This window comes from Oncorhynchus nerka, linkage group LG1 (genome assembly GCF_034236695.1).
Source record: "Oncorhynchus nerka isolate Pitt River linkage group LG1, Oner_Uvic_2.0, whole genome shotgun sequence".
Lineage (NCBI taxonomy): Eukaryota > Metazoa > Chordata > Actinopteri > Salmoniformes > Salmonidae > Oncorhynchus > Oncorhynchus nerka.
The window spans coordinates 36,057,015-36,070,679 of record NC_088396.1 but is presented as its reverse complement, the minus strand read 5'-3'; the positions used below and the strand labels follow the sequence as shown (position 1 = coordinate 36,070,679).

General features: G+C 40.4%; 1 protein-coding gene across 4 annotated transcripts in view; it reads left to right on the top strand.

Moving 5' to 3' along the window:
- Positions 1-5,671: 5,671 nt before the first annotated feature.
- Positions 5,672-13,665, top strand: part of LOC115129739 (zinc finger protein Helios-like) — a 32,620-nt gene continuing 24,626 nt past the window's right edge. For 2 of the 4 annotated variants that reach the window (XM_029660432.2, XM_065018480.1), the window contains exons 1-2: positions 5,862-7,063; positions 11,150-11,196. In XM_029660432.2, the coding sequence (XP_029516292.1) occupies positions 11,163-11,196 (34 nt within the window). In that variant the 5' untranslated portion in view covers positions 5,862-7,063; positions 11,150-11,162. The other 2 variants (XM_029660412.2, XM_029660421.2) reach the window with 2 other exon arrangements.

Below are 13,665 nucleotides of genomic sequence, written 5' to 3'. Positions count from 1 at the left end.
TTCCTCAGTGGTAGGGAGGCGAGCAGGCCAGAGGTGGATGAACGCAGTGCCCTTGTTTGGGTGTAGGGCCTGATCAGAGCCTGGAGGTACTGAGGTGCCGTTCCCCTCACAGCTCCGTAGGCAAGCACCATGGTCTTGTAGCGGATGCGAGCTTCAACTGGAAGCCAGTGGAGAGAGCGGAGGAGCGGGGTGACGTGAGAGAACTTGGGAAGGTTGAACACCAGACGGGCTGCGGCGTTCTGGATGAGTTGTATTATGTTGTAAATTATGTGGATATATTGAAATCAGTCAGGCAATTTAAGCTTGGTCGCAAATGGGTCTTCCAAATGGACAATGACCCCAAGCATACTTCCAAAGTTGTGGCAAAATGTTTTAAGGACAACAAAGTCAAGGTATTGGAGTGGCCATCACAAAGCCCTGACCTCAAACTTATAGAAAATGTGTGGGCAGAACTGATAAACCGTGTTAGAGCAAGGAGGCCTAAGAACTTGACTCAGTTACACCAGCTCTGTCAGGTGGAACGGGCCAAAATTCACCCAACTTATTGTGGGAAGCTTGTGGAAGGCTACCCGAAACGTTTGACCCAAGTTAAACAATTTAAAGGCAATGCTACCAAATACAAATTGAGTGTATGTAAACTTCTGACCCACTGGGAATGTGATGAAAGATATAAAAGCTGAAAAAAATCCTTCTCTCTACTATTATTCTGACATTTCACATTCTTAAAATAAGTGGTTATGCTAACTGACCCAAGACAATGAATTTTTACTAGTATTAAAAGTCAGGAATTGTGAAAAACTGTGTTTAAATGTATTTGGCTAAGGTGTATTGACGTCAACTGTACAGTGCTTTCAGAAAGTATTCAGACCAATTGAAATGTTCCACATTTTGTTACATTACAGCCTATTCTAAAAATTATTAAATAAAATAAAAATCCTCATCAATCTACATACAATACCCTATACGTTTAGCTAAAAATGTAAATAAAGACTGAAATACCTTATTTACATAAATATTCAGACCCTAGAGCTCAGGTGGATCATATTTCTATTGATCATCCTTGAGGTGTTTCTTCAACTTTATTGGAGTCCACCTGTGGTAAATTCAATTGACTGGACATGATTTGGAAAAGCACACACCTATCTTTATAAGGTTCCACAGTTGACATTGCATGTCAGAGAAAAAAAACAAGCCATGAGGTCGAAGGAATTATTTGTAGAGCTCCAAGACAGAGTTGTGTTGAGGCACAGATCTGGGGAAGAGTACCCAAAACGTTCTGCAGCATTGAAGGTCCCAAAGAACACAGTGGCCTTCATCATTCTTAAATTAAAGAAGTTTGGAACCACCAAGACTCTTCCTAGAGCTGGCCGACCTGCCAAACTGAGCAATCGGGGGAGAAGGGCCTTGGTCAGGGAGGCGACCAAAAACCTGGTGGTCACTCTAACAGAACTCTAGAGTTCCTCTGTGGAGGAAAACCTTCCAGAAGAACAACCATCTCTCCGACACTCCACCAATCACGCCTTTATGGTACAGTGGCCAGACAGAAGCCACTCCTTAGTAAAAGGCACATGACAGCACGCTTGGCGTTTGCCAAAAGGCACCTAAAGACTCTCAGACAATGAGAAACAAGATTCTTTGGTCTGATGAAACCAAGATTGAGCTCTTTGGCCTGAATGCCAAGCGTCACATCTGCAGGAAACCTGGCACCATCCCTACGTTGAAGCATGGTGGTGGCAGCATCATGCTGTGGGGGTGTTTTTCAGTTGCAGGGACTGGAGGCTAGTCTGTCATAACCTCACATGGTCTCTCCTATCATTGCTATGCAGACGACACACAATTAATCTTCTCCTTTCCCCCTTCTGATGACCAGGTGGCGAATCGCATCTCTGCATGTCTGGCAGACATATCAGTGTGGATGACGGATCACCACCTCAAGCTGAACCTCGGCAAGACGGAGCTGCTCTTCCTCCCGGGGAAGGACTGCCCGTTCCATGATCTCGCCATCACGGTTGACAACTCCATTGTGTCCTCCTCCCAGAGCGCTAAGAACCTTGGCGTGATCCTGGACAACACCCTGTCGTTCTCAACTAACATCAAGGCGGTGGCCCGTTCCTGTAGGTTCATGCTCTACAACATCCGCAGAGTACGACCCTGCCTCACACAGGAAGCGGCGCAGGTCCTAATCCAGGCACTTGTCATCTCCCGTCTGGATTACTGCAACTCGCTGTTGGCTGGGCTCCCTGCCTGTGCCATTAAACCCCTACAACTCATCCAGAACGCCGCAGCCCGTCTGGTGTTCAACCTTCCCAAGTTCTCTCACGTCACCCCGCTCCTCCGCTCTCTCCACTGGCTTCCAGTTGAAGCTCGCATCCGCTACAAGACCATGGTGCTTGCCTACGGAGCTGTGAGGGGAACGGCACCTCAGTACCTCCAGGCTCTGATCAGGCCCTACACCCAAACAAGGGCACTGCGTTCATCCACCTCTGGCCTGCTCGCCTCCCTACCACTGAGGAAGTACAGTTCCCGCGCAGCCCAGTCAAAACTGTTCGCTGCTCTGGCCCCCAATGGTGGAACAAACTCCCTCACGACGCCAGGACAGCGGAGTCAATCACCACCTTCCGGAGACACCTGAAACCCCACCTCTTTCAGGAATACCTAGGATAGGATAAAGTAATCCTTCTCACCCCCTTAAAATATTTAGATGCACTATTGTAAAGTGGCTGTTCCACTGGATGTCTTAAGGTGAACGCACCAATTTGTAAGTCGCTCTGGATAAGAGCGTCTGCTAAATGACTTAAATGTAATGTAAATGTAGTCAGGATCGAGGCAAAGATAAATGGAGCAAAGTACAGAGAGATCCTTGATGAAAACCTGCTCCAGGGTACTCAGGACCTCAGACTGGGTCAAAGGTTCACCTTCCAACAGGACAATGACCCTAAGCACACAGCTAAGACAACACAGGAGTGGCTGAGGGAAAAGTCTCTGAATGTCCTTGAGTGGCGTAGCCAGAGCCCGGACTTGAACCCGATCGAACATCTCTGGAGAGACCTGAAAATAATCAAATACAATTTAATTTGATTTGATTTTAAAATAGCTGTGCAGCAATGCTCCTCATCCAACCTGACAGTGCTTGAGAAGATCTGCAGAGAAGAATGGGAGGAACTCCCCAAATACAGGTGTGCCAAGCTTGTAGCGTCATACCCAAGAAGACTCGAGGCTGTTATTGCTCCAGGAAGGTACTGACTAAAAGGTCTGAATACTTATGTAAAATGTATTTATTTATGTTTTATAAATTAGCAAACATTTCTAAAAAACGTTTTGTTCTTTGTCATAATGGGTTATTATGTGTAGATTGATGAGGGGGGAAAAACGATGTAATTAATTTTAGAATAAAGCTGTAACGTAACAAAATGTGGAAAAAAGTAAGGGCTCTGAATACTTTCCGAAGGACCTGTATAACTACAGTAGCTAACTGTACATCTCCAGCAGTTTGATACGTTGTGAGTATACGCCCACTGAAAAAAATCTATTGTGGCTATATTGTGTATACCGGCGTATAGCCCCCACTACACCACTGTGCACAAGTAATTTCACATCTTTGCTTTCCTTCTATCCCCTACAGAATATCAAGCCACAACATCATCAGTGACCTTAACGTAGGTGTGAAGAAGCACTCACTTAAACCTGAGGTCATGCATTCTCTCTTTTCTCTCTTCTGAAAGAGTCCATCTGAGGTTAATGATAACCGTTTGTGTGGCAAAATAATTTAGCTTGATGGTGTGGGAAAAAGTGAAAAAATTAGTTGGAGACTAGATGCTGAATACTAGGAAGAGAGATGGCCTTGTGGTTTGGAGCTGTTTGTCTAATGAGTGGTTTTGTGATACAATTCTCCATGTTTTAATTTTTACATGGTTTTCAGGGACAGTAGTTCCTATATATCAGAGATAATCCTAGTGTCTTTAAACTTTTACTGTGAGTGAAGTTATCTTCTCCCAGACTATTTTGAGCGAGAGAGTGAGAGATTGTGAGAGAGTATGAGAGAGAGAGAGAGAGAGAGAGAGAGAGAGAGATGAGGGTGGTTTGGGGGCTTGTAACGGTTTCCCCTCCACTTCAAACAGCACCATGAACAGCGGAAACTTCCCCTACACTAACATCACTCTCAGGGTGGGTGTCTACTGACTGTCAGACTCCTTCAAATCAAAATCCAGGAACTACTGTGAAAAATAAATGCGGAGGTTAACACTTTCCAGCAGGGCAAATGTTATCTTGCAGCAAAAAAAAGAAAATCAACCAAAAAAAGTGTGAAATCTTCAATTTTGGAATCATAGGCTCCTCTCATCTGAATATTTTTTTGTTCTAATTCTATATATTACATTTTATATATGTTTCTGACAGTTTAATATCCTACGTTCCTACTAAACATTTCTGAAATAATAATCCAAAACATATTTTAATTCATACAAATGTTCAGGACAAAATCAATATATCACACTGCATTACAAATGATATATGCACATACGATTCAATCATGTTAGGTATTATATTAATCCATATAGTTAATAAACATTGAGAAACATGTATAAGTATTTATAATGGCTTAAATATGTATATTTATTAGGGGATTCATTATGCTAATTTCTTCATATCAAAAGTTCTGTTAAATGAAATGTTGAAAATATATTTTACTGGGTTACGTATATATTTGCTGTGACAAAAGTGTGTCGTTATGGCTAAAGGTACTTCACATGACCCTATTTTCATTACCAGTAAGTAAGGTGTCATATCACATCTGGAGTCTTTTTGGTCATCAAATCTAAAGAGTGAAACATCTAACCACTTATTGGAAGTGACTAAGATGACCTAAAGTTTTCATCTGTGACACAAGAACAACACAAAACATGAAAACATATTTTGAATGTCACATCTCTCTCACGCTTCTTTTTTAGTTTCTTTTCATTCTGATTGTACAGCAGCTTTTAGAGCGTTGACAACCGTACCTCTTGAATACTGTGCTGTACTTCAGGAGATCATTTCAGACAAGTCTGGTCTTTGCCACAGGAGGGAGCAGAGGAGGAGAATAATGAATCTACAGTACAATGCAGAGCTTCTTGCTTATACCACTTCTGACAAGAAATTATTAGAATAGATAACCAATAAGATATATAATGCATTTGTGTATGTTTCCATGTTTTTAATGAATTAGAACTCTTAGGCAATGGCCTAAATGCAGGGAAATGTGGCATCAAAAATATGTGCTAACAATTGGACTCCCATAATAATAATTATTAGTAGTATTAATAGTAATAGTAATATGTTTATAATATGTGTTCATGTATGTATCTTTTATATTTTTATTCATAATTAATTGTCCATTGCTTAGTAATACAATCCGTATTTTTATGAGTGCTGTATCAACCGTAGCCTAATTAATAAGCACTATTAGCTTTATTATTACTATGATCCTTTTATCATTTATTTATTATCATCCTAATTAGTCATATTCAATCATTGTTTTCACCATTTACTCAAAATAAAAATGCCTTATGTGTTAAATACAAAAGCAACAGGCTGTGAAGTACTGTAATCGATTGCCGAGCAGCTACAGCACAGACAGCCAGAGAGAGAGAGAGATCCGTTTATCTGTGTTAGACCAGGTTCCCAGAACAGACACTCTGCGGCTCGTCTGCTCTGCTTTCGAAAATGGAGGAAGTATCGGGGGATTAACTGTTGTTGCCTGCGGAACTTCTGTATTACATTACATTGTATTCCAAGCAAGACATTCCAATGGGTGAACATGTGTAGTTCTTACCTCACAGCATAGGTGATGGGATTATTTAATCTCCTGCGATTATAAGGTAACGAAATAAAGAAAATAGATAGCGATGATTATATATTTATTTAGCCTACAAAGATGACAGTTTGTCTGCTATGATGATGATCTAAAATATGTCCGTGGATAAACGCTCAACATCCGACCATTGATCCAGATTCCAGACAATGCAGATCGTGCTGCAATCTACACAGACACGGAATTCAGCGAGACAGGAGCATTTCACTAATAAACACCAGACGGCTCTGGACTGCACAATGATCGGATACCTGTTGATGCAGCAGCGGGGGCTTCTGCAAGGTCTTTCTATGACATGATTCGAAATCCTTTGAACCCAAATTGCAGTGTCAAGGGAGTTAATCTCGTATTTTATTCAATTGGGCTATAGAGACAGAATGGGCACAATAGTTGAGGAGACGTTCTCTCTGTTGAAATATCTTTCTACCTGCACCTGCATGTGAATGACAGGTTACTACGAGACAGCATGGACTATCAGCCTGTCATATCTCTCTTGGACTGCCCACTGACACACTCACTCTTAGACCTCATCCAATACATTTTGAATAACGATGCTTATCCGATTCCTTAGAATCCCTCGGCCAAAAATAGGCTGCTCCCTACTCCTCTTATTTGGCTAATTCCATAGGAACCGGTGGATCCAGTTATATTCTACGCTTTCTTTCTTTCTTTCTATCTTTCTTTCTTTCTTTCTTTCTTTCTTTCTTTCTTTCTTTCTTTCTTTGTTCCTTTGTTTCTTTCATTTAGTCTAAAAGCAAGTTATATCTTCCCCGACCTGCTTTAATAAATACAAAATCCAGTAATACACAGTCTATAACTGTTGAAGTGCCCATATTTTGGCTAATCAAGGTGTACTTCATAGAATATTATAGGATACATACTGTACATAAAGGGAAGGTGCGTGCGGGCTGAGGTGAAAAAGTTGACGGGCTAGTTCAGCACAGAGGAAGTAACTACCAAATCTACTTATTGAGGAGTGTGCTGCCATGTTCCTAAACTTTATTCAGTTTGTATGCAGGACAGGACCGTGGTATATTCAACTGAAGTTTTTATTTTAGGTGTCATACTTTTTAAAAAGAGGAGAGTAGACCCTACATTATTAATTGTCTATCAAATACATATTAGACAACTGTGGGGGTTTTAATTTGTATTTTAGAACGAGGTGCGACTTCCACTGACGAAGATCACTGACTTGCACAGGGGAGACACTGAAAGGTAATATTCAGTTGAACATTTTGTCAATTTATCAAGTCTGGTTATCAGAACCATACAAATTATTATGCATTTAAAATGATTAGGCTACCATTCCTACACGAATACTTTGCGTACTAACTTTGTAACACATTTATAATAACTTAACAGCATTGTTTTTACTTAGTCGCAACAGATGAACTTTTAACTTCAAAGGTCCTCATTCTGCTTACTCTTTCTGAGCGATTGATCGATAAATTGACAGGGCTACCCATTCGATTGCTCAAATCATACCATAACATGTGGCGGCTGATTCTGTCAACATATGGCTTGATTTCGATCGTGTAATTAAAATAATCAACCCATATGTTGTTTTAAAATAAATGGAGATCTTGGGCTGTCAGATTAGCCAACACACGTGCCATGACTGAGCGTCTAGGGACAGGTGTCCACAGCGGAGCCGCGGATTGTTGGTGCAAATTCTTAAGGGCTTTCCGTTTATTGCTGACGGAAGCACTTATAATCTCAATTGTCAAAAGTATAAAATAAAATATATTGACTGAATGCAATAACTTGTATACTTAGGCTGCTAAGCGCTCTAATGTTTAGAGTATTAACAACTATTTAGTATTTATTTATTTGAATAGCCTAGTCAACCACATATGACTTTTAATTCAGCATATAGTTTTTACAATTTTTCCATAGAACATACTCTTAAAAAACAGACATATTATCTCTCCTTGTCTTAGGTAAAACAAATATTTGCATTGTAATTGGTTTCCCAATTATTGAAGTGTTAATTATGAAGGAACATGTAGCCAAAGTGCATGCCATTTTTTATTGACTTGTTGTAAATATGTCTTGTGTGATTATTATTGTATGTAGAGAAAAGTGGCCATCATACACAAGACATTTGCCAAAATGTTGACATCTGTATGCTCGTTCACAGTAGAACATGTTTTGCTTGGTCTGTCCTCAAGATTGGGCCTTAATGCGGTTTTATTTTTACACCTGAAATATGACTTTATTGTCCTCTTGTGAGTCATATAGTGCCCTACAAAGTATTCATACCCCTTGACTTATTCAGCATTTTGTTGTGTTACAGCCATAATTCAAAATGGATTATCTAGACTCTTTTGTTTTCACCCATCTACAAACAATACACAATAACAATCTGAAAACATGTTTTTAGACATTTTTGCACATTTATTGAAAATTAAATACAAAAATATTTAATTTAAATAACTATTCACATCCCTCAGTCAATACATGTTAGAATCACCTTTGGAAGCGATTACAGCTGTGAGTATTTCAGGGTAAGTCTCTAAGAGCTTTGCATACCTGGATTGTACAGTATTTGCTCATTCCTAGAAATCCATTTTCATGTATTGCCATACATTTTCAATCAGATTTAACTCAAAACTAGCTAGGCCACTCAGAAACATTCAACATTTTCTTGGTAAGCAACGCCAGTGTATATTTGGCCTTGTGTCTTAGGTTATTGTCCTGCTGAAAGGTGAATTTGTCTTCCAGTGTCTATTGGAAAGCCGACAGAAACAGGTTTTCCTCTAGGATTGGCTGTGCTTAGCTCTATTCCGGTTATTTTTTAACCACCCCAAAACAACTCCCTATAACATGATATAGCCACCACCATGCTTGAAAATATGAAGAGTGGTAATCAGTGATGTGTTGAGTTGGATTTGACCCAAACATAAGACTTTGTATTCAGGACATGAAGTTAATCTTTTTGCAACATTTTTTTTATCCAGTTTAACTTTCGTGCCTTATTGAAAATATGTTTTGGAATATTTTTCATCCTGTACAGGCTTCCTTCTTTTCACTCTGTCATTTAGGTTAGTATTATGGAGTAACTACAATGTTGTTGATCCATCCTCAGTTTTCTTCTATCACAGCCATTAAACTTTGTAACCGTTTTAAAGTCACCATTGGCCTCATTGTGAAATCCCTGAGCAGTTTCCATCCTCTCTGGCAACTGAGTTCGGAAAGACGCCAGTATCTTTGTAGTGACTGGGTCTATTGATACACCATCCAAAGTGGAATTAATAACTTCACCATGCTCAAAGGGATATTCAATGTCTGCTTTTTATGTCCTTCTTCGCAAGGCATTGAAAACCTCCTGGTTTTTGTGGTTGAATCTGTGTTTGAAATTCACTGCTCGACTGAGGGACCTTACAGATAATTGTATGTGTTAGATGATGTAGTCATTAAAAAAGTATGTTAAGCACTATTATTGCTCACAGAGTGAGTCCATGCAACTTATTATGTGACTTGTTAAGCACAGTTTTACTCCTGAACTTATTTAAGATTGCCATCACAGTTGGATTGAATACATATTGACTCAAGACATTTCAGCTTTTAATTTTTCATACATTTGTAAAAATGTCGAAGAACATTATTTTACTTTCAAATATGGGGTATTGTATGTAGGCCACTGACAAAAATTTTGAATTAAATACATTTTAACTTCAGGCTGTAACACAACAAAATGTCGGAAAAGTCAAGGGGTGTGAATACTTTCTTAAGGTACAACTCTTATTTAATCTCAGGTGACCTGACCATACATAACAAAAACATCTAGGAAAGCAGAGAGAGTAAACCTGGAACTGATAGGTTTATTACCCTGACTGTCCAATTTAGCAGTGACATTTGACTGCAGAAAAGGACATATTCAGTATTTCAGAAGTTCAGGATAATTACAAACACACACACACACACACACACACACACATACACACACACGCGCGCGCGCACACACACAATGAACATACACTTACACTTACAAAACATTAGGAATACCTTCCTAATAATGAATTGCACCCTATTTTGCCCTTAGAACAGTCTCAATTCATCGGGTCTACAAGGTGACGAAAGCGTTCCACAGGGATGCTGGCCCATGTTGACTCCAATGCTTCCCACAGTTGTGTCAAGTTGGCTGGACATCCTTTCGGTGGTGGACCATTCTTGATACACACGGAAACTGTTGAGTGTGAAAAAACCAGCAGCGTTGCAGTTCTTGACACACTCAAACTGGTGCAACTGGCACCTACAACCATACCCCGTTCAAAGGCACTTACATATTTTGTCTTTCACCCCCTGAATGGCAAACATACACAATCCAAGTCTCAATTGTATCAAGGCTTAAAAATCCCTCCCTTTCATCTACACTGATTGCAATGGATTTAACAAGTGACATCAATAAAGGATCATAGCTTTCACCTGGATTCACCTGGTCAGTCTATGTCATGGAAACAGCAGGTGTTCCTAATGTTTTGTACACTGAGTGTACTTATCTTGTGTATTAAACATCAATAGTATACAATCTCACCTGAACCTCCGACAGATAATACATGTATACAAGATGTCACCCTGATCGCAGACATGAAATTGGCCAGTGGTGGTATGCACCGTATTACTATTCTCCCAGACATATTTCATTTGAGTTTAAGGCCTTTTGTTCAGAGGGTCTGAAACTTCTAGAACTGGGAACATTTGTCTTCTGACTTTATGTACATTTTATAACCCATAATATAGTTTTAGCTTGATATATTTGTTACTTCTCTAATCGCGCAACTTTCTATGAACCACTGTATTCTATTCAGAGGCTAAAACTTTACAATCCACCAGCACTTCAGCAGCATTTTGGGAAGTTGAACCATAGAGTTTTATGTTGCAGGGATGCTAGATTAAAGTATTTCGGAACCTCAAAAGCCAAAACTAAAACATGTGCATCTTTGTCTTCATATCGAACTCTGTATCATGTTTGTACATTCTCAAATGTTATCAGTAATACATTTGATTGATTTATTTTCACTCAACTTTCATTGTAATATATTTGTTAAATATTAATCATGCCTGTCAAAATCAATGTATCCTCGAATTCGGCATTTCTAAATATTTATAATCATTCATAATGGCTCATTCATTAAATCTATTACAAACTGTTACCTAAAGTAATGTACAAATAAATGACTCCAACCAAACAGTATCCACTGTTTTATTCCATGAGGATTTAGAAGAGGTTAGAAGGAGAGTAAGCACTGTGGTACAGCTGGAGTGCTCTAACTTACTGTTTCTTTTTCATACCTACAGCTCTCCCCCAGCTATGGAAACAGAGGCAACTGATGTATACTCTGCAAGTAGGTCAACTCTTCAATCACACTCTAACCAAAATAATATTGATATATAACTCTTAAAAGTTTTTAAAAGGTTTGTGACATCGTGTTTTAAGTTGTGGATGCTGGATTTGTCTCTTATTCACCATTTTATGTATTTTTTTTTGTGTGTTGTTTTATCAAATCAAATCAAATTAAATCACATGTATTTATATAGCCCTTCGTACATCAGCTGATATCTCAAAGTGCTGTACAGAAACCCAGCCTAAAACCCCAAACAGCAAGCAATGCAGGTGTAAAAGCACGGTGGCTAGGAAAAACTCCCTAGAAAGGCCAAAACCTAGGAAGAAACAAAGAGAGGAACCAGGCTATGTGGGGTGGCCAGTCCTCTTCTGGCTGTGCCGGGGAGAGATTATAACAGAACATGGCCAAGATGTTCAAATGTTCATAAATGACCAGCATGGTCGAATAATAATAAGGCAAAACAGTTGAAACTGGAGCAGCAGCACAGTCAGGTGGAAGTTGAAACTGGAGCAGCAGCACAGTCAGGTGGACTGGGGACAGCAAGGAGTCATCATGTCAGGTAGTCCTGGGGCACGGTCCTAGGGCTCAGGTCCTCCGAGAGAGAGAAAGAAAGAGAGAATTAGAGAGAGCATATGTGGGGTGGCCAGTCCTCTTCTGGCTGTGCCGGGTGGAGATTATAACAGAACGTGGCCAAGATGTTCAAATGTTCATAAATGACCAGCATGGCCGAATAATAGTAAGGCAGAACAGTTGAAACTGGAGCAGCAGCATGGCCAGGTGGACTGGGGACAGCAAGGAGTCATCATGTCAGGTAGTCCTGGGACATGGTCCTTGGGCCCAGGCCAGTTGAAACTGGAGCAGCAGCATGGCCAGGTGGACTGGGGACAGCAAGGAGTCATCATGTCAGGTAGTCCTGGGGCATGGTCCTAGGGCTCAGGTCCTCCGAGAGAGAGAAGGAGAGAATTAGAGAACGCACACTTAGATTCACACAGGACACCGAATAGGACAGGAGAAGTACTCCAGATATAACAAACTGACCCTAGCCCCCCGACACATAAACTACTGCAGCATAAATACTGGAGGCTGATCAATGGTCTTTCTAATCAATTTTCCACACTTTTGAGGCCGTTTTTTCATCATTTTGGTTATAATCCAACTGGAACTAGTATTTAGTCCAGTCTCCTCTTTCATTTCTGGTTGTTTCTGAGAGTTATTGATTCCTAAAGTGGTTTTATGCTAAAGCAATCAGACATTTGAGAATGTCATGATGTTGTGATGTTTTGCACAGCTGAGTTATGGTCAAAGGTATGGGGCAAGGCCGAGGCCACACTATTTAACAAATACAGTTGACTCTCATACAGATATGGAAGTGTACGCAAGGATAGGTGAACGTGTTCCACACAGTTGAGATGAGGAAGTCATTCTGAGTTACTAATCCGATAAGAGGAGAGAGACACGAGCTGCATGTGTTCTGATCCTGTAAAAGGGCCAACTACTTCTTGGCTCCCCTAGAGATGTCTTATCAGTAGGGTGGTGCTGTACCAGGCACAGTGATACTTCCCTCTATTTCTCCCCTCCACAGATTCCCTCTGATTGAACACACTGATCATCTGGAGTTTGACAACTCCTTGTTGCAGGTGTTGAAAATAGTTTTGGGATGACTGGAGCAAAATCTGGTATAGTGAGGTTATAGTGTGAAGGAAAAAGTAGGATGTAGTAGGATATAGCCATTATAGTGCCATCTGTTCCAATCCATGTTTGAAGCATACTGCCATATCTCCTCTAAGTTGTTAAAGGCAAGCTGATGAATGAGATCTCTGTCTCTTACAGTGTGGAGGAATGGTCTGGAGGTTGATGGTTTGACTGGAAAAACCAGATCCTTGCTCCTGCCTGTGCTGCCTGTGTGGAAATAGGGAAATAGTCCTGCACAGTTCCAAACCTCTTGTTCAAAGTTCATGTCATTCCAGTATCTGTGGCTTATTGAAGTGCTCCCCACTTGTAAAGTACGGTATATATTTAACCAGCCAACCAGATGTTGATGATCATTTGGTGAGACACGTTCTCAACTCACTTCATAAAACGGCCTACAGAAGCCAACATGTTTATCAGGTCTTGTTCTCTCTTTGCCATTTTCATAAATTGTATTTTCCTTTTGGCTACGCCGCCTACACATGGAACCATCTATATCTGATGCGTTACACACATTATCTTTCTCTGGTTACCTTCCCTGTCTATACAAGTCATCTGGGTCTTGGCTCTGATGCACAGAAATGTCGTGGCGGTTCATACAGTATTGAGTCAACTAATGTATGGTGCCAGTCAAAGCTCTGATTTTGACAGAGCAAACTGTGTGTGTGTGTGTGTGTTTTGTATGTGTTGTCTGCCCCAGTTACTCCTCAATCTGGCCCACGGGTTCACTTTGGGAGCAACGAGCTGCAATTTTAAGGATTGCATGAGGAATAGCAGATG